At 47.6% G+C, this 25,363-nt stretch overlaps 2 protein-coding genes across 7 annotated transcripts in view; one reads left to right on the top strand and one right to left on the bottom strand.

The window, feature by feature from the left end:
• Positions 1–1,629: 1,629 nt before the first annotated feature.
• LRRC8A (leucine rich repeat containing 8 VRAC subunit A) lies at positions 1,630–25,022 on the bottom strand. 2 transcript variants are annotated; one of them, XM_056540306.1, is made up of 4 exons: positions 24,911–25,022; positions 20,924–20,991; positions 9,983–12,137; positions 1,630–2,419 (listed from the first exon to the last, which is right to left on the bottom strand). In XM_056540306.1, the coding sequence occupies exons 3-4, from the start codon at positions 12,128–12,130 to the stop codon at positions 2,144–2,146; spliced, it is 2,424 nt and encodes an 807-aa protein (XP_056396281.1). In that variant the 5' UTR covers positions 12,131–12,137; positions 20,924–20,991; positions 24,911–25,022; the 3' UTR covers positions 1,630–2,143. The 2 variants fall into 2 exon arrangements, with proteins under 2 accessions (XP_056396281.1, XP_056396280.1); XM_056540305.1 differs by lacking the exon at positions 24,911–25,022 and adding an exon at positions 24,698–24,837.
• KYAT1 (kynurenine aminotransferase 1) overlaps positions 24,476–25,363 on the top strand; it is a 46,414-nt gene continuing 45,526 nt past the window's right edge. For 3 of the 5 annotated variants that reach the window (XM_056540313.1, XM_056540312.1, XM_056540310.1), the window contains exon 1: positions 24,871–25,012. In XM_056540313.1, coding sequence (XP_056396288.1) covers positions 24,963–25,012 — 50 coding nt within the window. In that variant the 5' untranslated portion in view covers positions 24,871–24,962. Of the gene's footprint in view, positions 24,540–24,870; positions 25,013–25,363 lie in introns of those variants that run through there. The other 2 variants (XM_056540311.1, XM_056540309.1) reach the window with 2 other exon arrangements.

Genomic DNA, 25,363 nt, shown 5'->3' with positions numbered 1-25,363 from the left:
AATGAGAATATATATATATATATATATATATATATATATATATATATATATATATATATATGTGTGTGTGTGTGTGTGTGTGTGTGTGTGTGTGTGTGTGTGTGTGTGTGTGTGTGTGTGTGTGTGTGTGTGTGTGTGTGTGTGTGTGTGTGTGTGTGTACATATCTGCAAACAGATATGCACACACAGGGTTAATGAAATGCTAACAGGTCTCTGCATTACACAATAAGCGTGCTGCTGCTGCTGCCCTTCCTCCCAGTCACCCATGTACAGTCAGTCAGAACAGAGGGCACTTGGTTTATCTATTATTCGCACACTTTGGCACAGTGGTCCGTACGTTGTAAGTAACTAACAGCTTAGCAGGAGTGCTGGGAACACTTAACGGGTTACTCCGCCCCTAGACATCTTATCCCCTATCCAAAGGATAGGGGGGATAAGATGTCAGATTGCCGCGGTGCCACTGCTGGGGAGCCCCGGAATCCCCGCTGCGGCACTGCGCTATCATTACAGCACAGAGCGAGTTCGCTCTGTGCGTAATGACGGGCGATACAGCGGATGGAGCCGCGTGACGTCATGGCACCGCCCCTCATGACATCACGGCTGCTCCCTTAATGCAAGTCTATGGCAGGGGGCGTGACGACCGCCGGGCCCCCTCCCATAGACTTGTAATGAAAGGGGTGTGCCGTGACGTCACGAGGGGTGGAGCCATGACGTAACGATGCTCCGGCCCCTGTATTGCGCGTCATTATGTGCAGAGCGAACTCGCTCTGTGCTGTAATGATACCGGGGTGCCGCAGCAGCGATCCCCGGGGTCCCCAGCAGCGGCACCGCAGCGATCTGACATCTTATCCCCTATCCTTTGGATAGGGGATATGATGTCTAGGGGCGGATTACCCCTTTAAAGGGGTACTCTGGTGGAAAACTTATTTTTTACTTAAAGGGGTACTCCAGTGGAAACCTTTTTTTTTTTTTTTTTTTTTTTAAATCAACTGGTGTCAGAAAGTTAAACAGATTTGTAAATTACTTCTTTTAAAAAACCTTTACCTTTCCAGTACTTTTTAGCAGCTGTATGCTACAGAGGAAATACTGTTCTTTTTTAATTTCTTTTTTGTCTTGTCCACAGTGCTCTCTGCTGACACCTGATGCCCGTATCAGGAACTGTCCAGAGAAGGAGAAAAATCACCATTGCAGACCTATGCTGCTCTGGACAGTTCCAGACACGGACAGAGGTGTCAGCAGAGAGCTTTGTAAATTACTCCAAAATTTTTATATATATATCCTTCCAGTACCTATCAGCTGCTGTACACTACAGAGGAAATTCTTTTCTTTTTGGATTTCTTTTCTGTCACGACCACAGTGCTCTCTGCTGACACCACTGTCCATCTTAGGAACTGTCTAGAGCAGCATATGTTTTCTATAGAGATTTTCTCCTGCTCTTGACAGTACCTAAAATGGACAGTGGTGTCAGCAGAGAGCACTGTGGACAAGACAAAAAAAAAAGAAATTCAAAAAGCAAAGAATTTCCTCTGTAGCATACAGCTGCTAAACAGTACTGGGTAAGGGTAAAGATTTTTTTTAATACAAGTCATTTACAAATCTGTTTATTTTTTTTTTATTTTAGTTTTTAAATCAACTGTTGCCAGAAAGTTAGTTTTCCACCGGAGTACCCCTTTAAATTAAGGCGCTATAGGGATTCGGGGACTTTCGCCCATCATGCAAAAAAACAAACAAAAAAAAAAACAAACAAGAGAATAAAACTGAAGAGAACAGAAAGTTCATTGGTGTCAACGGAGAAGAGGACAGCAGACAAAATAAAAAGCACCAGGAATCCTTCCTAAAAATAGCCGTAGAGGAAGAAGCATGGGATGGCGGTAATGAGTTAAAGCTGTCTGTCTGGAGATAGGCCGTCCGCACACAACAGGAACGGGTGGAGGCCTTCCTTCCCTTCCAGGCTCATCCAGTGTGTTATAGGACAGGCCAGGTTATTTTGTTCAGTGCTCACAGGGACAATTCGTGGTCCTTTTTTTTGGAAGTTTAAAATTAGCAGATGATCCCCCCCTCTTCCCCTCCAGTGCTGAGTTCTATAACATAGGTCCTCATAGTGTTCAATGGGACAGGATTAGGAGGATCTGCTGCGGGTTCCTCAGACGGGCTCCTTGTCCGCCCTGGTTAACTTCTCCTTCACTTCCAGAGGCAAAGTGTTGAACAGGTCCTCCTCAACCACCAGTCCGCTGCGTTTTAGGAGGTGACAATCCCCCAGCTCTACGGGAAGACACTCGAGTCTGTTGCCTCTCAGCTCCATCTGGGCCAGGTTGGTGAGCTCGCCCACTCTGGACGGGAGAGACTGCAGAGCGTTGCTCCCTAGATTGAGGGTACGAAGTTTCTTGCACTGGAAAAGCTCCGGCGGCAGGTTCTCAATCTGTGCGGAAGAGAAGAAAACGGGATTTAATTTACAGGGAGACAAGATATTGGTGTTTTGGACTACATCTCCCATGATGCTCTTACAGCCAAAATGCTGACAAAGCATCATGGGAGATGTAGTCCAAAACATCTGCAGTGACGAAGGTTGCCTATGCCTGTTGTAGATATTCTACAAAATGTGATCAAATGTCCTAAATCACACAGAGAGGGTCCGAGCTTGCTCCATTTGTTCTTGTATAATCCCTTAGAGCGGTGTTTCCTGACCAGGGTGCCTCCAGCTGTTGCAAAACTACAACTTCCAGCATGCCGGCAGTTGTAGTTTTGCAACAGCTGGAGGCACCCTGGTTGGGAAACACCGCCTTAGAGGGCTATGGTGGGCAGCCAAACAAGTCACTACAATACATTGGCCGATGTGACGCATTTCAACAAAAACTCCAGAAGAAAAAAAATAAATAAAAAAATAAAAAAAGTTCTTGAATCACCTGGTGCCAGAAAGTTCTACAGATAGTGGCTGCACCTATGACTGACAATACCAGTTAAAGGGGTACTCAAAAAAAAATAAAGTTTAAAATCAACTGGTGGTAGAAAGTTATACAGATTTGTAAATTACTTCTATTTAAAAATCTTGTTCCACCTGTTCTCATATAATCCCTTAGAGCAGTGTTTCCCAACCAGGGTGCCTCCAGCTGTTGCAAAACTACAACTTCCAGCATGCCCGGACAGCCAACGGCTGTCCGGGCATGCTGGGTGTTGTAGTTTTGCAACAGCTGGAGGCACCCTGGTTGGGAAACACTGCCTTAGAGGGCAATGGTGGTGCAGCCAAATAAGTCACTAGAATACATTGGCCAATGTGATGCATTTCAAGGAAAACTCCAGAAGAAAAAAAAAAATGATATTGAATCACCTGGTGACAGAAAGTTATACAGATGTGTAAATTTCTTCTATTTAAAAATCTTAATCCTTCCAGTACTTCTCAGCTGCTGTATGCTACAGAGGAAGTTGTGTAGTTCTTTCCAGTCTGACCACAGTGCTCTCTGTTGCCACCTTTGTCTGTGTGAGGAACTGTCCGGAGCAGGAGAGGTTTGCTATGGGGATTTTTATACTCTGGACAGTTCCTGACACGGACAGAGGTGGCAGCAGAGAGCACTGTGGTCAGACTGGAAAGAACTACACAACTTCCTCTGCAGTATACAGCAGCTGATAAGTACTGGAAGGATTAAGATTTTTAAATAGAAGTAATTTACACATCTGTATAACTTTCTGTCACCAGGTGATTCAATATCATTTTTTTTTTCTTCTGGAGTTTTCCTTGAAATGCATCACATTGGCCAATGTATTGTAGTGACTTATTTGGCTGCCCACCATTGCCCTCTAAGGCAGTGTTTCCCAACCAGGGTGCCTCCAGCTGTTGCAAAACTACAACACCCAGCATGCCCGGACAGCCGTTGGCTGTCCGGGCATGCTGGGAGTTGTAGTTTTGCAACAGCTGGAGGCACCTTGGTTGGGAAACACTGCTCTAAGGGATTATATGAGAACAAGAGGAGTAAGATTTTTAAATAGAAGTAATTTACAAATCTGTATAACTTTCTGCCACCAGTTGATTTTAAACTTTATTCTTTTTTTCTTTATACATATCCCTCTCAATACCAGTTAAAGGGATACTCCAGAGGGGGGAGAAAAAAAAAAAAAAAAATAAAAATAAAAAAGCAGCGCCTCGTATAATCCTGCGACTGTACAGGAAAAGGGTGAGCAACTTTCTTGTAGACTCACCTAATAGATGCAGGTAACGATCACGTAACCCCTGGTAATGGGGTGGTCTTTAGGGAACTGCAGGCTGATTGAGTTTTAACCGGAGACTCTGGCAGGAGGTCCGGTAACGCAATAGGCAGAAAAGAAAAAAACGAACTCCAAACAAGGGCGCTATTCCTTATGGCATATGGTGGGTGAATTAGCAGGTAAAAATGAATTAAACTAAAATTAAAAATAAATGGATGACTCAATAAATATAGCAGAACTTTCAAAAAAGTGGTCTGCATGTACATCCATGGGCAAGACGCGATTCGGGTAGAGTATTACTAGAGATGAGCGAACTTACAGTAAATTCGATTCGTCACGAACTTCTCGGCTCGGCAGTTGATGACTTTTCCTGCATAAGTTAGTTCAGCCTTCAGGTGCTCCCGTGGGCTGGAAAAGGTGGATACAGTCCTAGGAGACTCTTTCCTAGGACTGTATCCACCTTTTCCAGCCCACCGGATCACCTGAAGGCTGAACTAATTTACGCAGGATAAGTCATCAACTGCCGAGCCGAGAAGTTCGTGACAAATTGAATTTACTGTAAGTTCGCTCATCTCTAAGTATTAACCTCTCAATTGAGAAAGGGTAATACTCTACCCGAAACGCGTCTTGCCCATGGATATACACGCAAACAACTTTTATGAAAATAAAGTATAAGTTCCGCTATATTTATTGAGTCATCCATTAATTTTAATTTTTTTATTTTATTTTAGTTCATTTTTACCTGCTAATTCCCCCACCATATGCCATAAGGAATAGCGCCCTTGTTTGGAGTTAGTTTTTTCCTTTTCTGCCTTTAACTGGTATTGTCCATCATAGGTGCAGCCACTATCCTGTAGCGCAGTCATAACTAGCTCTAGTGCAGCGATTTCCTTCCCGTTGATCTTTTGCAAACTACACATCCCAGCATGCCCCGACAGCCAAAAGCAATGCCGGGAGGTGTAGGTTCGCAACAAGCCGGAGCGTTACGGGATGAAAACCCATTGTCGTAAAAGCTGCACTGGCTACACTAGAAGGTTCTGCTGCTTACAGTATATGGAAACCATCTAGAATAAACCAAATAAACCTTTTTGATTTCCCCCCCCCCCCAGCCATCTCCAGGAGAACAGGTCTGGTTATAGACTGCGGATTCATTAGAAGTAACAAAATCCGGAATGTCTTGAATTATTAAAAGGCCTTTCATAGAAAGTGCTCCAGCAGATGAAAAATTGTCAAATAATGCAGTGGCGGCTGTATTAACGTCTGCTCCTCTCGTCTCAGGAATAGCCGGGGGGCGCTCGGTTTGGGACTATGCAACAATTTAAACAATTTTAGCGCTGGATGACCAAGTTATTGATTCTGAACTAAGGCCTTGTACACATCAGCGTCGTGCTCCGTTGCAGAGTCAGTTTAAAGGGGTACTCCAGTGAAATTTTTTTTTTTTTTTTAAGGGTGTGTTCCCACCTGGCATATACGCAGCGTATCTGACACTGCGCAAAATTTGCGGCAGCAGCGGGAATACACTGCATATTCCTCGCTCACGATACACACAGGGCTTTCCGGCGGCAGCCCTATGCAAGGAGTTTTGGAGAAGGGGGCCATGGCATGACTGTCGGCGTCACTGTGACGTGCGGCCTCATCTCCAAAACTCACTGAACACATAGGGCTGCTGCCGGAAAGCTCTGTGTGTATAATGAGCGAGGAATATGTAGCGTATTTCCCGCTGCTGCCGCAAATTTTGCGCAGCGTGTAATACACTGCATATACGCCAGGTGGGAACGCACCATTAATCAACTGGCGCCAGAAAGTTAAACAGATTTGTAAATTACTTCCATTAAAAAATCTTAATCCTTCCAGTACTTCTTAGCTGCTGAATACTACAGAGGGAATTCTTTTCTTTTTGGATTTCTTTTCTGTCACGACCACAGAGCTCTCTGCTGACATCACGAGGACAGTGCTCTCTGCTGACATCTCTGTCCATTTTAGGAACTGTCTAGAGCAGCATATGTTTGCTATGGGGATTTTCTTCTATTCTGGACAGTTCCTAAAATGGACAGAGATGTCAGCAGAGAGCACTGTGCTTGTGATGTCAGCAGGGAGAACGGTGTGCCAAAAAGAAAAAGAATTTCCTCTGTAGTATTCAGCAGCTAATAAGTACTTGAAGGATTAAGAATTTTTTTAATAGAAGTAATTTACAAATCTGTTTACATTTCTAGCACTAGTTGATTAAAAAAAAATAAAAAAAAAGGTTTTCCACCAGAGTACCCCTTTAAGACTGACAGACTGTGTCAGGACACACCCCATTGACAAAGGGAATGGTGATGCCCAGTTGACAATTTTTTCATACATTTCCAATAGTAACAATAAAAGGCACAAAGTAACAACATTCATGGCCTATACATCATTTTCTAAAGCAGTAGGTTCTTTATACTATAAAACCATCACCTTCCCCGTTTTAGTAAATACTTATTTTCTCCATGAAATAATTCTGGAACCTATTTTCTCATAACTTTGCATTGTACCTCTGTTACTCCTACTGGAATTCTTTTTTTTTTTTAGAATTGACAACTAGGAGTTACCATTCGTCACTTTGTGCGGATTACACAGTGTTCGAATGTGTAAAGGAAATACTCGACTGGCACCTCCCATGTGTCAAGTTTTCATACATTTCCAATAGGAATTACAGAGGCACAATGCAAAGTAATGCGGAAAAATACGGACCAGAAATTATTTCATGATACAAAACAACATGGAGAGGCTTGAGAAATCTTATTTATGGGAGAATACAATTATCTACTAAAAACACACACAGGGGGAAACTTATCAAAACCTGTGTAGAGGAAGAGTGGTGCAGTTGCCCATAGCAACCAGATTGCTTCTTTCATTTTTAAATGAAAATGAAAGCAGTGATCTGATTGGTTGCTATGGGCAACTGCACCACTCTTCCTCTACACAGGTTTTGATAAGTCCCCCCCCCCATGAGTGTTGGCAGGCCTTCTTTAAGACCCCCTTAATTAAGATGTGGTTTAATAAATTGAATTTTTCCGCCGTTGGCTGTCTGGGCATGCTGGGAGTAATAGTTTTGCAACAGCTGGAGACGCACTGTTTGGAAAACACTGCAATAACAATAAATCAAGATAAGGAGTGATTCCCATAATTTGGTATATTACTCCTGACATATAAAAGATACTGCCAGAACCTAGAACTTTATTTAGAGGACAACTAGTGGGCAAAAAAGGATGGCGGAAGTCCGCCTATACATGTGGCTGTATACATCATAAGGAATCTGTCTGCAGTTCTGAGTCCTTAAAGGGGTATTCCAGGAAAAAACTTTTTTTTAATATATATATCAACTGGCTCCAGAAAGTTAAACAGATTTGTAAATTACTTCTATTAAAAAAAAATCTTAATCCTTTCAGTACTTATGAGCTTCTGAAGTTAAGGTTGTTCTTTTCTGTCTAAATCCTCTCTGATGACACCTGTCTCGGGAACCGCCCAGTTTAGAAGAGGTTTGCTATGGGGATTTGCTTCTAAACTGGGCGTTTCCCGAGACAGGTGTCATCAGAGAGGATTTAGACAGAAAAGAACAACCTTAACTTCAGAAGCTCATAGGTACTGAAAGGATTAAGAATTTTTAATAGAAGTAATTTACAAATCTGTTTAACTTTCTGGAGCCAGTTGATATATAAAAAAGTGTTTTCCTGGAATACCCCTTTAAATGGGTACTCTGATGCTGGGACCCCCCGCAAACTCATTCCGAACGCTTGGAGCGGGCGGCGGGGTAGTAACGTCACGGCCATGCCCCCTCAATGCAAGTCTATGGGAGGGGGCGTAGCGGGCATCACGCCACCTCCCATGGACTTTCAGACTTTCATTGAGGGGGCGTGTTGTGACATCACGAGGGGTGTGGCCGTGGGGGTCACGACCCTGCCACCCGCACCCAGCATTTTAAATGAACACCGGGTGCTGCACAGAGATCAGACATCTTATCACCTATCCTTTTGATAAGGGGATAAGATGTCTAGGGGCGGAGTACCGCTTTAAAACTGCTGACAGCCCTAGACATTAGTCAAGGAAAGGAGAGTTATGACCACTGCAAGAAAAAGGTTTTCATTGTTAATGCAGGTTGCATGACCAAAACAGAAGGTATCGTCCCTGTTCTCTGTAGAGGGTTCACAGCTGCTGACAGATTCCCTTTAAGGGTAGGGTCACATGACACGGATCAGCAGCGTATTTTATGCTGCTGATCTGCAAGTGAACCGACCGCTTCAATCCGCCACTCAGCAGTCACACAGGGGCCTGCGAGTCACTGCACGCGCTCAGTCTACTCACAGACATCGCGGTGGGGCACGGCGTCTCGCACAGCAATTCGCCCACAGCAATACTCGGCGTGGCACACTAAGGGTTGGGTCACCGGCAGATCCGCAGAGTAAAATACACTGTGGATCAGTGCCGCATAACCCTTCCCTAAAGGAGTACAGTGGTCCCTCAACATATGATGGTAATCCGTTCCAAACGGACCATCGTTTGTTGAAACCATCGTATGTTGAGGGATCCGTGCAATGTAAAGTATAGGACAGTGGTCTACAACCTGCGGACCTCCAGATGTTGCAAAACTACAACACCCAGCATGCACGGACAGCCAACGGCTGTCCGGGCATGCTGGGAGTTGTAGTTTTGCAACATCTGGAGGTCCGCAGGTTGTAGACCACTAGTATTGGAGGTTATACTCACGTGTCCCCGCCGCTCCCCACCGCTGCCCTGGATGTCGCCTTCCATCGCTGTCGCCGCGTACCTGGGGTGTCCCCGACGCTCCGGCAAGGCCTCTGCTTCCCCGGCATCCTCGCTCTCCGTCGCCACCATCACGTCGCTACACCCGTCGCTCCTATTGGATGACGGGACGGCGTGCGCAGCGACGTGATGACGACGATGGAGAGCGCCGACGATGCAGGGGATCCCGAAGAGGACGCGCTGGAGCCCCGAGGACAGGTAAGTGATAGTCAGCGGACCACACGGGGCACCGTAAATGGCTATCCGGTGGCAGCTGAAGCAGTGTGCGCTGCCGGATAGCCGTTTATGCGATGGCTCCGACATACAAAAGCCTTGTATGTTGATGCTGCCTCTGAGAGGCCATTGTATGTTGAAATGATCGTATGTCGGGGCCATCGTAGGTCGGGGGGGGGGGGGGGGGGGGGGGGGGTCACTGTACTGTGGTGCAGGAACACTCATTCCCTATCCAAAGAATATCTGTCTGATCTCTAGGGGTCTGACTGCTGGGACCCTCCCAGAATCTCTTGCACGGCATCCAAGCTCTCCCCAGGAAGGAGGCATGTGGATGCACCTCTATGGGAGAGCCAAAGATACAGCGTTCGGGTATCTCCAGCTCTCCCATAGACACACAAAGAGAGGGGGGGGGGGGGTGTTGAGGGGAGCTGTTCATATCGCGGAGGGTGCCAACAGTCCTTTGGACAAGGCATAAGTGTTCCTGCACCACAGTACTCCTTTCATGTTGTCCAAACCTGTAGATTGAGGCAGGATTGGCCAACCACCTAATGTAAATGGAGTCGAAATTTAGCAGGAAAGAAGAATGGAGCTGTTTGATTTTAACACGCCCGATTCTTTTCACAAGAGATGACAAGACGTGTCTAGTAGCAGCTTACACCCCTCTCCTAATGTATGGGGCACACATGTGTATGGAACAATAGGGAATAATACCTGATGTGTATGACAAGCTTAAGAAGTTGGGGTGCAAATATTTCAACGTTTGTAAATTTTGTACTGTACTCACATGGTTGGCAGTCACCGCAAAATACTGCAAGTTCTGTAGCTGCCCAATCTCCGATGGGATGCTAGTAAGGGTATTGTGGCTCAAGTCAAGATGTCGGAGCTTTCGGCACAAGCATAGCTGAATGGGTATTTTGTCTATCTTGTTGCGGTTAAGGTAGAGGCGCTCGAGGCTGGCCAGATTGCCAATCTGAATTGGTATATAGGCAATATGGTTGTACCAGAGCTTCAGGCAGGTGAGTCTGTGCAAGTGTTGGAAGCTGATAATCTCCTCAATGGTCTTCAGATTATTGTCCTTCAAGTCAATCTCCTGCAGGTTGTGAAGGCTAAAAATGGAGTGAGGGATCCTCTCCAGATCACAGCGCACCAGCTCCAGCTCTGTCAGATTAACCATCTTTTTAAGACTGTTGAGGACCATCAGCTTGGTGCCCTCATTGTTGACCGAGAGCTTCTGCAGGTGTATGCCCACATCAGTCACAACCTGGGGTAACTTAGTCAGGTTACTCTTCAGCCTTAACACTTTCAACCTCTTCAGCTCTCGTAGGCCATCGATGACTATATATCTGTTGTTCTCAGCGCTCAAGTTTCCAGTCAAGTGCAGCTCCTCTAAGTTTTTCAGACTGTAGATCCAGAGCGGAATCTCCTTTATATCGGTGAATTTAATGTGTAATGACTTCAGATTTTCTCGGAGAAAAGCCAAAGCTGGTGCCTCAATTTTAGCTGCCGTGTGGTACAACCAGAGTTCTTTTAGACCCGTTAGTTGGGCAATGCTAGGAGGGATGGTAACATCTGGTATAAGTTCCAGTTTCAGGACCTCCAGCTCTACAAGATCAAACACAGTGTCGGGGATACCGCTCAGCATGAAAAGGTGCAGCTCCAGCTTGTCCTGAGAGTTCTTGGTGATCCTCTGGCGTAACTTGTCCAGTGTCCATTCGTGATTGAGGTTAAGTTGTCTCAATTTGTTCTCGCTTACTTCTGACAAAAAGACGGCAAATCGCTTGGAGTAGAGAGGATCGTACTGGTCTATGAGATGCAGCATGAAGGCAAAGTCGTTCTTCACGTCTGGGATGTCACTGTAGCTGCTCTCCTCTCGGATGGACTCAAAGGAATATTTTTTTAAGGATCTTCTCAGCATCCACCAGAGCGTGTAAACGCAGACAAGGCCATAAAAGCCCACGAGACTGATGTAGAAAGAGGCTAAGATTTTGAAGAGCGTGGCCAAGGGGTGAGCACAGCGATACATGCGGTAACCAGTGAGGCTTTCTATGTCCACCTTACAGTCCACATCGAAAGTAATGCTGCTGACATAATACACCGTGTAGCACAGGATCAGAATGAACTTAATGACTTTGATGATTGTCTGCCGCATGTACAGCCTGTAGACTATATCTCCTTCCTCAACGTGAGTCCTGAACTTTTTCACCTTCTCGAACAAGGCTTTTGCCTGCTCGCCCTCTTTTTTATCCAGGACTCCAGTCTCTGACCTGTCGACAATCCCCTGCTCCACTCTAGACTTACTTCTCTGGAGCATAGGCACCGTTGCTTCCACATCTTCACTGGCTGTAGAGGACTTCTTGTCCACCGAGCCATTCATCTTCCCAGCGGGCTTGGTATCGCTTTCTTCCACCACAGTCTCAGACAAGGCTCGAGTAGTCCAAGGTGAATCGAAGCACTTCAGCAAGATGGAAACAAAATGCTCCAATTTGGAGCTGGTGCGGGGAAACTTAAACCAGAAGTTACTACAGGCCAAGAATATCAACGTGTGCAACAACACAAGGTAGGGAAAGTACTTTGCAAACCAGTGCAGCCGATTCTCATAGCACACAGCGTCCACGTAGTTATACTGATGTCTATCCAAGTCATATTTTATGCCTGTGGGGCCCAGTTCGGGTGGAGGGCCCAAGCTACTGTTTGTGTACTCCGGCTCTGCGGGCGTCCAGGCACGGTACGAATCGTTACATCTGTCGTGGGTGACCCATTTACATGGCAGGCAGATCATTTTGTCCTGCGTCACCTGCAGGGTGCCCCCAAACACTGCTATCATGAGCATGACGATTGAGATGTAGTCCGTGAAGACATCCCACCACGGCTTCAGGATGCGATAAGCCGGTTGTGTGTCGGCAAAATACCGCAGCTCTGTAACAGGAATCATGGCTCACCTGGAAAACAAAAAAGGCAGACACATGAGGTTATAGTAAATTCCCAGTGAAAGAACCTGACATGTATTTATACCAGCAGGGGACAGGTAAGGACATCCGCACAGGGAACAGACACAGGGAAGGGATGACAAGTGATACAATAGTAGTGCAATTTAAAGGGGTTCTCCGGTGCTTAGACATCTTATCCCCTCTCCAAAAGGATAGAGGATAAGATGCCTGATTTCGGGAGTCCCGCCACTGGGGACCCCCGTGATTTTGCACGCGGCACCCCGTTTATAATCAGTCCGCAGAGCGTGTTCGCTCCGCCCCTCAATGCAAGCCTATGGGAGGGGATGCGATAGCTGCATTGAGGGGGCAGAGCGTGACGTCACACGGGGGCGGAGGCGTGACATCACACGCCGTCAGCCCTGTGGTCGCCGGTAATCAGGCCCGGAGTGAACATGATTATAAACGGGGGTCCCCAGCGGCAGGACTCCCGAAATCAGGCATCTTATCCCCTATCCTTTGTATAGGGGATAAGATGTCTAAGCACCGGAGAGCCCCTTTAAGGAACAGATAGCAAAACGGCTGCTTCCCACCCTTATGGGAGTTTTAGTGACCACCGTAGACCAGTGGTCTCCAACCTGCGGACCTCCAGATGTTGCAAAACTACAACTCACAGCATGCCCGGACAGCCGTTGGCTGTCCGGGCATGCTGCGAGTTGTAGTTTTGCAACATCTGGAGGTCCGCAGGTTGGAGACCACTGCCGTAGACCTCGATTGTAGTCAAACCTTGTCTAGGACTATTCTGATCTCAGAGCACATTGATCAACCTGAGCCGCCATCTAAAGCCACAAAGTAAGACAACGACATAGACAGCTGTTTAGAGGCGTGAGCGGACAGGAAACTACACACCGGCTTGGAGATTATAGCCTATTGTCAAGGGACTCTTCGTATCTACAATTAACCTCTGCATTACCGAGGGATGTTTTTTTAAGATAATGCTGTGCTAGCTATGACTTGCAGAGTCCGCAATTTCTGGATTAAAACTACAAGTCTCAGCATGCCTGGCCAGCATCAGGATGCAAAAAATATATATATATAAATAAATAAAAAAAAAAGAGAGTAGGCCATGTTCACACAATAGAATTTCTGAGCGGAATCCAGCAGAAAAATTCTGCTGTACCTAAGTCCCATTGTTTTCAATAGGATTCTGCTGCACTGCGCAACACAGCAGATGTTTCTGCTGCGGAAATTCAGATTCCGGCTTTGCCATAGAGTTGTATTGAGGGGGCGTGTTAGCCGTCGCTTCGTGCGGTGGTCAACACGCCCCCTTTCCGTGGGCTGCCGGGGCCCGGTATGGGAGAATGCGGGGGGGGGTCCCAGCGGTCGGACCCCCAGCGATCTGAAACTTATGCCCAATCCTTAGGATAGGGGATAAGTTTTTCAGGACTGGACTACTCCTTTAACAAGGTCATAGAGAACCCAGGGCCTACGATTTACGGCCGCTCCTTAACCCCAGTAGTATCCATTAGGCCGAGCTCCAGATGTCCTCTACACAACGATTTAAGACATGTCGAGTAAAGTGCAGGGTTGGGTTAATACACCAGGCTGAATCATCCATGGGGAAGGTCACCTTACACAGGGCCACGCCACCGCCAACATAAATAGAGTACGTTTCCTCAGAATACATTTACGAGCATCACCCACCGCAGCGCCTACAAATCGAAAACTACGTAGAGACGGCAAAACAAGGGAACATCTACGGAAAACATCAATAAGAACTTTTTGTGGACCAAACCAGGTCAGCTCCAAAAGTTCAATGGGACAATTGTTTCACAACCAAAAGGACCCTCTAACTTAGGGTTGACACCTTTCTTGCAAAAAAAAATTAAAATAAAATAAAAACACGGCCATGATCATTTGCATAATTAAATATGCGTGACATCACAGGATACACATTTGCGAGGGAAATGTTGTCCTATTTTGACTCCTATAACTTTTTTTATTTTATCTTACATGGGCCTGTATGAGGGCTTATTTTTTGCGCCCCGATCTGTAGTTTTAAACGGTACCATTTTTGTTTCGATGTGAATTTTTGATGAATTTAATAAAAAAAAAATAAAAAAAATTAGAGTTGCAGCTGGTTACTAACTACAACTTCCAGCAAGCCCTGATACAGTCTATGGCTCAGCAGCTGCCACTAACAAAAATTACAACTCCCAGTATGTTGGACTATATAGTATAGGTCAGTGTTTACCAACCAGGAGTGCCTCCAGCTGTTGCAAAACTTCAACTTCCAGCATGCTGGACTACATAATAAAGGTCAGCGTTTCCTAATGAGAGCGCCTCCAGCTGTTGCAAAACTACAACTCCCAGCATGGCCGGACAGCCAACGGCTGTGCACAAGGCAGAATTTCCATGACAAACATTTTCTGGCACGGAAATTCTCTTTTCCCGTGTCTGCTGAAAGAATGAACTTGTTCATTCTTTCTGTAGACTCCGCACTGAATGCATCGCTGTCTATGAAATGGCGCATTCCTGTGCGTTCCTAGAATCAGCATATTTTGTTCACACGCCAGACATTCGGGATGTGTGAAAATTGCCTTACGTTATGCTCACTGCAAAATGTCCGCCTGGAATTTTTTGGGGCAGATTTCGCAGAAACATTTAAAGGGTACCTTTCATCAAAAAAACTTTTTATATATTATAGATTAATGTATGCAGAATAACTTTCCAATAGCATGTTATAAAAAAAATATTCTTTCTATTTAATTTTCCACTTAGAAAAAATGACCACTAGGGGTCTCCCTACCAGTCCTTTTTTATAGATTTCAGACTCATGCTGGAGTCCTAAATCTCAGACTGCAGCCGGAACACAGACAAACTCAACACTGCTCCCTGTCAGTGAGCAGCGGTGAGTTTGTCTGTGTTTCGGCTGCAGTCTGAGATTTAGGACTCCAGCATGAGTCTGAAATCTATATAAAAAAGGACTGGTAGGGAGACCCCTAGTGGTCATTTTTTCAAAGTGGAAAATTAAATAGAAAGAAGAATATTTTTTAATAACATGCTATTGGAAAGTTATTCTGCAATACATTAATCTGTAATACATCAAAAGTTTTTTTGATGAAAGGTACTCTTTAACGTGTCTGAAATCCGATTTTCCGTGAAAAATTTTTCCGCCCTGTGCACGGAGCAACAGAATCCAGTTGAAAACAATGGGACTCTGCTGCAAGTGAATTTTTAAGTGTAATTTTTCCGCCAGAGTCCGCTTGGAAATTCCAGCATTTGAACAGACCTTTAAATGACAGAATCAATGTTAATCTGCTGGAAACACGGCCCAGCACAAAGCGCTAAAGGAAACAAAAAACAAACAAAAAAAAAAACAATGTAGAAGCCTGCCTTAAAATTGGGTACGCGCCTACCCGGTCAAAAAACAAAAAAACACGTAATAGAAAAATAAATAAATTAGACAAAGTCCACACAGACTAAGACCTGGAGACATTTTCCAGAGCAGAGTAAGCGGCCAAGAATTCTCCCCTCATAAATGATTCCTCACATTGCTCCGTACGCTGACTGCACACCATCCTGAGCGCCAGGATCCTCCACAACGTGGCCAAACATGGCATAGACCAGTCCGCTCGACGATCAGACGAGTGGTCCTGCATCTGCATTACCAAATACGAACCAACCTGAAACCCCCGTTCCCCCAGGATAAGAGCTTAGATAACACACCATCATATAAAGAGAATAATCAGTCATTTAAGTACAGTACATTAATCCAGACCAGCATTTTTTTTTTTTAAACCAGGGTGCCTCCAGCTGTTGAAAAACTACAACCCCCAGCATGCCTGGACAGCCCACGGCTGTCCAGGCATGCTGGGAGTTGTAGTTTTGCAACAGCCGGAGGGACACTGTTTGGAAAACACTGATCTAGACCTTCATGGGAGTCTTAGTAACTACAGGGGAGATTTCTTAAAACCAGAGCAAAAGAAAAAAGTAGCTCAGTTGCCCATAGCAACCAGAGCAAAGGAAAAGTAGCGCAGTTGCACATAGGGGGAGTAAATCACATAGGGGGAGATTTATCAAAACCTGTGCAGAGGAAAAGTTGCTGAGTTGCCCATAGCAACCAATCAGATCGCTTCTTTCATTTTTCAGAGGCTCTGAAAAATGAAAGACGCAATCTGATTGGTTGCTATGGGCAACTCATCCTCCGGACAGGTTTTGATAAATCTCCCCCCATTCTCATTTTGAGGGTACGTTTACACGCTTGTAACAAGCGGCGGACCCTTTTAGTGAATCGTAGCGCAACTCGCAGCAGATTTCGAGTTATGATCAGGTGAATGTACCCTCAAGAGGTCCCTGTGGAAAACTGAAGTAAAAATGTGACTGGTTGCTAAGGGCAACTGCTTCACTTTACCCAGATAAACCTCAAGCATGGATGGAAGGCAGCGTTTACACCACATTCGGGTAAATATGCTCAGCACATGCTCTGGGAAAGCTTCGGCGGTCATGGCATGCTGGAAGTTGCAGTCCAGCAAGCCGCAGGTTGGACACTGCTACAACAGTCAATGAGGAAAGACCTTGCTATCACCTCACCCTAGAACAATGCAAGCTCCAGGGTGCCTCCAGCTGTTGCAAAACCACAACTCCCAGCATGCCGGGACAGCCAAAGGCTGTCCCGGCATGCTGGGGGTTGTAGTTTTGCAACAGCTGGAGGCACTATGGTTGGAAAACACGCCCAAGCAGTAGCAGTATACATCCTCAATGAACTTTACATAGAGCTGCTGAACTAACAGAGGCGAGGAGGGACATTCCTCAAGTCGGTGCGCAGAGTAAACATAAGATCCAGACTCCTTCAAGGGCCAACAAACGAACCCGGCCTACAAGACGCTGTACACACCAGATCACCGAAGAAATCGGCATCTCCTCTTGCAGTTTTCACTTGGCCTTACACATTAGATAAGAAAGAGCTGAGCACTGAATTTTGGGGCCAACCATCTAATACTTATGGCGGCCTCCCGACTGTCAGGGGTAGAAAAGGTGTGGTGCCGAAACCTTGGGGCAGGCGTCATTCTTAGGTGTGTATATATATAGCATTTAGTGTATTTTTTAGCACTAGTCACTTTTAATAGTCATCTTAATAAAAAAGTGCTATATATCCAAATTATATACCCCCCGGAGTATACACAGAGATACAAAATGATGCATGGCTGTTCCATATATATTTTCCTGCAACAAGTTTGTTTCCTTTGAAATGTTTTTGATACTGTTAAGGCTGCGTTCACATTATGTTTTCAGCCATACGGGACTGCATACGGCTGGGGGGAGCTAAAACCGGGCGCTCCGGTATCCCTGCCTTATGCCACCTGTATGTAATTCATTAGAATGAGCAGACCGGTGCGAAACGCTGACTCCGGTGGGGAAACCGCATACGGGGCAAAAATGAGCGTTTCACACCGGTCGGCTCATTCTAATGAATTACATACGGGTGGCATACGGGAGTGCCCGATTATAGCTCCCCCCCAGCCGTATGCGGTCCTGTATGGCTGAAAAAGTGATGTGAACCCAGCCTAATACTGTTCGTATAGTCATTGGAACTATGAATGGAATTATCACTTATTCTGATTCATCATTCTGGTTCATAGTTCATAATTATTAAAGGGGATTCCATTTTTTTTGTCGTGTTTTCATGCAGTTTTACTATTTTACTGTTGTCTCGGACCTTTCCCAGCATTCAATGCGGCCTCAGACAATGGAGGAGAATCAAAACCTGTGCAGAGGAAAAGTTGACTAGTTGCTCATGGCAACCAATCAGATCGCTTCTTTCATTTTGCACAGAACTTGTTAAAAATGAAAGCAGCATTCTGGTTGCTATGGGAAACTGCACAACTCTTCTAGTCAGGTTTTCATAAATCTCCCCCTAATGGCCAAGATTTATCAAACTGTGCGAGAGAGAAAGTTGAGTGATTTTTCCAACAACCAATCACAGCTCAGCTAATGAGCTCTGGTAAAGTGAAAGCTAAGCTGTGATTGGTTGCTGTGGGAAAATCTCTACAATTTTTCTCTCACACAGTTTGATAAATCTGGGCCTATAATATGTCATAAATCACATGGTCTCCGGGGGGGCGTGGCTAAGCTGGAGTGGGTGGTAAATAGAAAGGTGAAAGGGGATTAACTGAATGCAGCATAGCCATGCCCCCTTAAGACCATGTGACTTACGACATATTGAGGGGCATTTATCAAATGTCAACTTGCTTTTGCTCACTTTAGAGCAAAAAAAGTTGGCATATGTGCGCAAATGGCACACGGACGTTGACAAATTCCCGCTGAACTGCTCTGGTTAAATTTCGCAGAGCAGTGGTGAACTGTGCAACAATTGTATGAGAAGTCGCACGGACCTTAATAGAACTGTCGCATGGAGACATATAGGGGGAGACTTATCAAAACCTGTCCAGAGGAAAGTTGCCCAGTTACCCATAGCCACCAATCAGATCGCTTCTTTCATTTTTAAAAAGACCTCTGGAAAATGAAAGAAGCGATCTGATTGGTTGCTATGGGCAACTTTTCCTCTGGACAGGATTTGATAAATCTCCCCTATTCACATGGCAAAATTTCTGCTTGCGGAATTCCACCTCAAATTAAAGCCCATAGACATCTATGGGATTCCGCACTCCCATTCAACCTTCTGAAATTCCGCAAGCGGAAGTTGCAGTCCAGCAAATATGCTAATTAGAAAAGACGAACACTGTCAGCAGCTGCAGGTCTTGTTCACATTGAAGTAGAAAACGGACTATGCTGCAGGTTTAAAGGGGTACTCCACTAGCCAGCGTTCACAACATTTAGTTCCGAACGCTGTGCGCGCGCACTGCGGGAGTCGGCCACGCCCCCTCATGACGTCCCGCCCTGCCTCCTGAAAGCAAGTCTATGGGAGAGGGCGTGGTGGCTGTCACACCCCCTCCCATAGACTTGCATTGAGGGGGCATGAGTAATGTCACGAGGGGGCAGGGACAACATTTAGTTCCGAACAGGGTTCGGAACTAAATGTTCTGAAGGCTGGCCAGTGGAGTACCCCTTTAATCTGATAATTTGGAACATTTGATCACCCAGAACCTGTTAAAGGAATTTCCACTGTACATTGGTCGTCTATGACAAGTCAGTGGAATACTAGAGTAACAGTTGTAATACCATACACAATCTGAGGTTAGGAGTGGAGCTGTTTTTGGAACAAAATTAGCTCTGTTTTTCCTATTCCTGGATAATCTCTTTATAAAAAGGGAACATCTTTTGTAATGCAGTAAGCTAGAATGAGGTAGGGGAAGAAAGGAAAGGTTGTCAACATATAACAGTAAGGGAGGGGTCACACTACGTTTTCGCTATATGAGGAGTTAAAGCTGTGCGCTCCCGTATCCCAGCCAGCCCCGGCCCGTATTTCATTCATTTGAATGAGCCAACCGGAGTGGGATAGTGAGTCCGGTTGGCTCATTTTTGCCCTGTGTCCGGTTTTGTAACCAGACCTAAAACCGCGGCATACTACGGTTTTAGGTGGCAAAACCTGATACAGGGCAAAAATTAGCTGTTTGACTCCAGTCGGCTCATTCAAATGAAGGAGATACGGGCCAGCTGGGATACAGGAGCGAGAGATTTTCACTCCTCCAAGTCCGGGGATCCGGTCCCCGTATAGTGTAAAACGTAGTGTGAACCCAGCCTAAGAAATGTAGAGGTTTTTCTAATACAGTACAGTGACCCCCCGACCTACGATGGCCCCGACATACTATCATTTCAAAATACAATGGCCTCTCAGAGGCCATCGCATGTTGAAGGTGGCATCAACATACGATGCTTTTGTACGTCAGGGCCATCGCATAAATGGCTATCCGGCAGTGCAGGCTGCTTCAGCTGCCACCGGATAGAAGTTTACGGTGCCCCGTGTGGTCCACTGACAATCACTTACCTGTCCTCGGGGCTCCGGTGCGTCCTCTTCGGGATCCCCTGCATCGCCGGCACTCTCCATCGTCGTCATGACGTCGCTGCGCACGCCGTCCCGTCATCCAATAGGAGCAGCGTGCGTAACAACGTGATGGCGGCGACGGAGAGCGAGGATGCCGGGGAAGCAGAGGCCTTACCGGAGCGTCGGGGACACCCCGGGGACAGCGATGGAAGGCGACATCCAGGGCAGCGGTGACGGTCCGGAGCAGCGGGGACACATCAGTATAACTTCCTATACCAGTGGTCTTCAACCTGCGGACCTCCAGATGCTGGGTTTTGTAGTTTTGCAACATCTGGAGGTCCGCAGGTTGTAGACCACTGTCCTATACTTTACATTGCACAGATCCCTCAACATACAATGGTTTCAACAAATTTGGAACGGATTACAATCGTATGTTGAGGGACCACTGTATTCCTAAATGAAGACAATGGCAAATGGGATTTAAGGGGGTCCTATTGGTCAGACCCCTAACCACCAGATATTTATGGACATACCCGCTTAACGTTATTAAAGCAATAACCTTTTGAGAACACGATGTAAAACAATTAAGTGTGTTCTGCAGTAATAACGTGTGTCGCTCTGGCAGACATCTAAGGTGTGTACGGGATAGTTGGCAGCAGTACAAGGGTAACTCAGCAGTGAATGGTGGAGAGGGCGTGGTGTCCCTGCATGGCTGAGTCAGCTGGAAGTGTAGAGGAATACACGGATCTATAAGGAGAGCGAATACTCTGCACAGCGGATCACAGCAAACAAGCCTGACACTTCTCTCAGTCCATTTCTGTGGGCCATGATGCCTCCGCCAGGGGTAATAACTTACCTTGGGGTGATGGTGGTGCTATCTGTGCTCTGACTGGGTGGTCCCCAACTCCATGGGAGCAGCTACACCTGAAAACCAAAACATTTTAAATTATATATTTTAAAAGGGGTCGTCATCAAACTCTCAATGATGCCCCAAACTAAGGGTGTATTCACACCATGTTTTGTACATACAGGCGCTGGATCTGGCTGGGGGGGGGGGGGGGGGGGGGGGCAAACCGGGCGCTCCCATACACCAGCCGGATCAGCCCGTGACTCCATTTACTTTAATGATCCGACGGAGTCAAACGGTGACTCCAGTCGGCTCAGTTTTGACCCGTATGTGGTTTCCTGACCGGACCTAAAACCGTAGTATACTACGGTTTTAGGTCCGGACCTAAACCGCATACGGGTCAAAACTGAGCGACCAGAGTCATCGGCTGATCCGGCTGGTGTATGGGAGCGCCCAGTTTGCCCCCCCGCAGCCGGATCCAGCACCCGTATGTACAAACGTGGTGTGAATGCACCCTAAGAGAGTACTAGCATTAAGAAAAGGCCTCTTATGTGGCGTCGCAAAACGTTATTAGACCGATTGAAATCACATGGTTTCAGTATTGGCGGCTTCTTAAAGGGGTACTCCAATGCCCCAGCCTTCTAAACATCCGGTTCAAAAGGCTTGGAGCAGCGGCCATGGCCGCTGCTCCAAGCCTTTTGAACCGGATGTTCAAAAGGCTGGGGCACGGGAGTACCCCTTTAAGAGTCTGGACAACTCAGAGTACAAGCACTAGCGTGGGCGTGGCTTATTGATCATAGCCACACCCTTCTTAATAAGGGAACTGTTCACACATACAGGATCTGCTGTAGATTTGAAGCTGCCGGGGCTGGACTGGGGATAAAAACCAGCCCTGGAAGTAATTGTGTCAGATACCGGCCGCCGCGCGCAGGCGCATCTCTTCATGGGGATGGATAGTTCTCGCTTTCTGTTCTTAACCAGGGTGCCTCCAGCTGTTACAAAAATACAACTCCCTGCACGTCTGGAGCAGCCAGAGGCGTATACGTATACCAAAATACAAATACGTTAACACAAAGCTTGACAAATTTGTTATAAGTCTAGGAGCCAGCAAAAAATAAATAAAAAAAAATTAGGCGCCAGGATGTCGCACGTCACATAAATTCATGTCATGCCAGAGACCCAGTTTGATCAGTCATTAGTGCCCCCCCTCATCTGTCCCGTGCGAGTGTGTCCCAGTCATTAGTGCCCCCCCTCGTCTGTCCCCGTGTGTCCCAGTCATTAGTGCCCCCCCCCTCGTCTGTCCCGTGTGTCCCCAGTCATTAGTGCCCCCCCCTCGTCTGTCCCAGTCATTAGTGCCCCCCCCCCTCGTCTGTCCCAGTCATTAAGTGCCCCCCCCTCGTCTGTCCCAGTCATTAGTGCCCCCCCCTCGTCTGTCCCAGTCATTAGTGCCCCCCCCTCGTCTGTCCCGTGTGTCCCAGTCATTAGTGCCCCCCCCTCGTCTGTCCCGTGTGTCCCAGTCATTAGTGCCCCCCCCTCGTCTGTCCCAGTCATTAGTGCCCCCCCCTCGTCTGTCCCAGTCATTAGTGCCCCCCCTCGTCTGTCCCAGTCATTAGTGCCCCCCCCTCGTCTGTCCCAGTCATTAGTGCCCCCCCTCGTCTGTCCCAGTCATTAGTGCCCCCCCCCCCGTCTGTCCCAGTCATTAGTGCCCCCCCCCCCCCGTCTGTCCCAGTCATTAGTGCCCCCCCCCCCGTCTGTCCCAGTCATTAGTGCCCCCCCCCGTCTGTCCCAGTCATTAGTGCCCCCCCCGTCTGTCCCAGTCATTAGTGCCCCCCCCCTCGTCTGTCCCAGTCATTAGTGCCCCCCCCCCGTCTGTCCCAGTCATTAGTGCCCCCCCCTCGTCTGTCCCAGTCATTAGTGCCCCCCCCTCGTCTGTCCCAGTCATTAGTGCCCCCCCCCCTCGTCTGTCCCAGTCATTAGTGCCCCCCCCCCTCGTCTGTCCCAGTCATTAGTGCCCCCCCTCGTCTGTCCCAGTCATTAGTGCCCCCCCTCGTCTGTCCCAGTCATTAGTGCCCCCCCTCGTCTGTCCCGTGTCCCAGTCATTAGTGCCCCCCCTCGTCTGTCCCGTGTGTCCCAGTCATTAGTGCCCCCCCCGTCTGTCCCAGTCATTAGTGCCCCCCCTCGTCTGTCCCGTGTGTCCCAGTCATTAGTGCCCCCCCTCGTCTGTCCCGTGTGTCCCAGTCATTAGTGCCCCCCCTCGTCTGTCCCGTGTGTCCCAGTCATTAGTGCCCCCCCTCATCTGTCCCGTGTGTCCCAGTCATTAGTGCCCCCCCTCGTCTGTCCCGTGTGTCCCAGTCATTAGTGCCCCCCCCTCATCTGTCCCGTGTGTCCCAGTCATTAGTGCCCCCCCTCATCTGTCCCGTGTGTCCCAGTCATTAGTGCCCCCCCCTCATCTGTCCCGTGTGTCCCAGTCATTAGTGCCCCCCCCCCATCTGTCCCGTGTGTCCCAGTCATTAGTGCCCCCCCCCCCATCTGTCCCGTGTGTCCCAGTCATTAGTGCCCCCCCCCCCATCTGTCCCGTGTGTCCCAGTCATTAGTGCCCCCCCCATCTGTCCCGTGTGTCCCAGTCATTAGTGCCCCCCCCCATCTGTCCTGTGTGTCCCAGTCATTAGTGCCCCCCCCCCCATCTGTCCCGTGTGTCCCAGTCATTAGTACCCCCCCTCATCTGTCCCGTGTGTCCCAGTCATTAGTACCCCCCCCTCATCTGTCCCGTGTGTCCCAGTCATTAGTACCCCCCCCTCATCTGTCCCGTGTGTCCCAGTCATTAGTACCCCCCCCTCATCTGTCCCGTGTGTCCCAGTCATTAGTACCCCCCCCCTCATCTGTCCCGTGTGTCCCAGTCATTAGTACCCCCCCTCATCTGTCCTGTGTGTCCCAGTCATTAGTACCCCCCCTCATCTGTCCCGTGTGTCCCAGTCATTAGTACCCCCCCTCATCTGTCCCGTGTGTCAGTCATTAGTGCCCCCCTCATCTGTCCTGTGTGTCCCAGCCAGTGCCCCCCTCATCTGTCCCGTGTGTGTCAGTCATTAGTGTCAGTATCCCCTACCAATCTCTACCTGTGTCACAATCATAAGTGTCCCCTCATCTATCCAATGTGTGAAAGTTAAAAACCTACTAAAATAAAAAAAGAAGTGTCTGACAAAAACCTAGGCGCCAGGATGAAAATCTCAGTCACCATGTTGTCCTGGCGCCTGGGATTTGTAGAGCCCAGTGTTAACAGATAATGCTATATGCCATCCGTTTCCCACTGACTTCTATAAAACAAAAAGCGGACTGTATCATCAGTTTTTCTGTGTACACAATAGCACAGTTGACTAAGTTTTTTGCAAATAGCAAAATTATACAGACTGTAATGGTAACAGAGACAAGATACAGATTGCACCCGCGTGTTTCCTATATATGGCCGTATATTAACGCCATTCTCGATAAAGCGGGGTTACAGAAGCATTTCCCAAACAGGGTGTCCCAGCTGTTGGAAAACTACAACTCCCAGCATGCCTGGACAGCCGTTGGCTGTCCAGGCATGCTGGGAGTTGTAGTTTTCCAACAGCTGGAGACCCCCTGGCATGTAAGTGTGCCCCATAATAATATGGATATGGGCTTGAGGACAGATGGATAGGTGACAACTAACTGTGTGCACAGTTACATAGTACAATCACCTGTATACAACCCCCCACATTCCCCATAATGGTACGGTCCGCACCGTATAACTTCCCATGATCCTACCTGATCCTCGGGGATGTGGCCGGTCCCCTCTTCTCCTGCTCTCCGCTTTGTCCCTCGCCACCGCAATGCTTCACATCCCCACCCCCGGATGTGACGCTACGTCCCGGGGTAGGGGGGCCGCCGGTATCCCGAGGGTTGGGTCTGGGAGCCGGTATCCGGCGTTAGAGGGAGGATCCAGCGATCCTGGGACAAACATATCACAAGGGGCGTTACCTGAGGGGGCGTGGTGTAGGGGGGCTGCCGCCGCCATCTTTGTTGCGGGCGAATGCAAGGTTTTTATGAGCTGACTGTGGTGTTGGATCACATAGAAGACGTGTATGTATACAGCTGCCTTATTGTGCTGTGGGGAGTGGGGAAGCTGGCATGGTGGCTAGGCTGGGCTGGGGCTACATGGTGACTTTGTTTACCCAATGACAGGTGGGATGGAAAGTCACGTGACGTTTTGCAGGCAGTAGGGTGTCATGGTGGTCACCATGAGTTCTGCTTGATGTCTATGCAATGTGTGACACTCAACCTCTACTTAGAACAGGGTGCCTTCTGCTGTTGAAAAACTACAACTGCCAGTATGCTCAGACCACAGCTATATCTGGGCACAGAGGGGGCATAGAGGGTGCCTACAGCTATATCTGGCACAGAATGGGTCTAAAGCGGTATGTGGGCACAGAG

Source organism: Hyla sarda, chromosome 9, assembly GCF_029499605.1.
Source record: "Hyla sarda isolate aHylSar1 chromosome 9, aHylSar1.hap1, whole genome shotgun sequence".
Classification (NCBI taxonomy): Eukaryota; Metazoa; Chordata; class Amphibia; order Anura; family Hylidae; genus Hyla; species Hyla sarda.
The sequence above is the reverse complement of the archived record's forward strand: the minus strand, read 5'-3'. Positions and strand labels throughout refer to the sequence as shown.

Bases quoted from the DNA above. Each gene is read 5' to 3' on its own strand.
- LRRC8A (XM_056540306.1), bottom strand. From the start codon at position 12,130: ATGATTCCTGTTACAGAGCTGCGGTATTTTGCCGACACACAACCGGCT. The intron at 2,420-9,982 runs GTGAGTACAGTA...TCTTCCGCACAG, and splicing joins TTGCGGTGACTGCCAACCAT to ATTGAGAACCTGCCGCCGGA.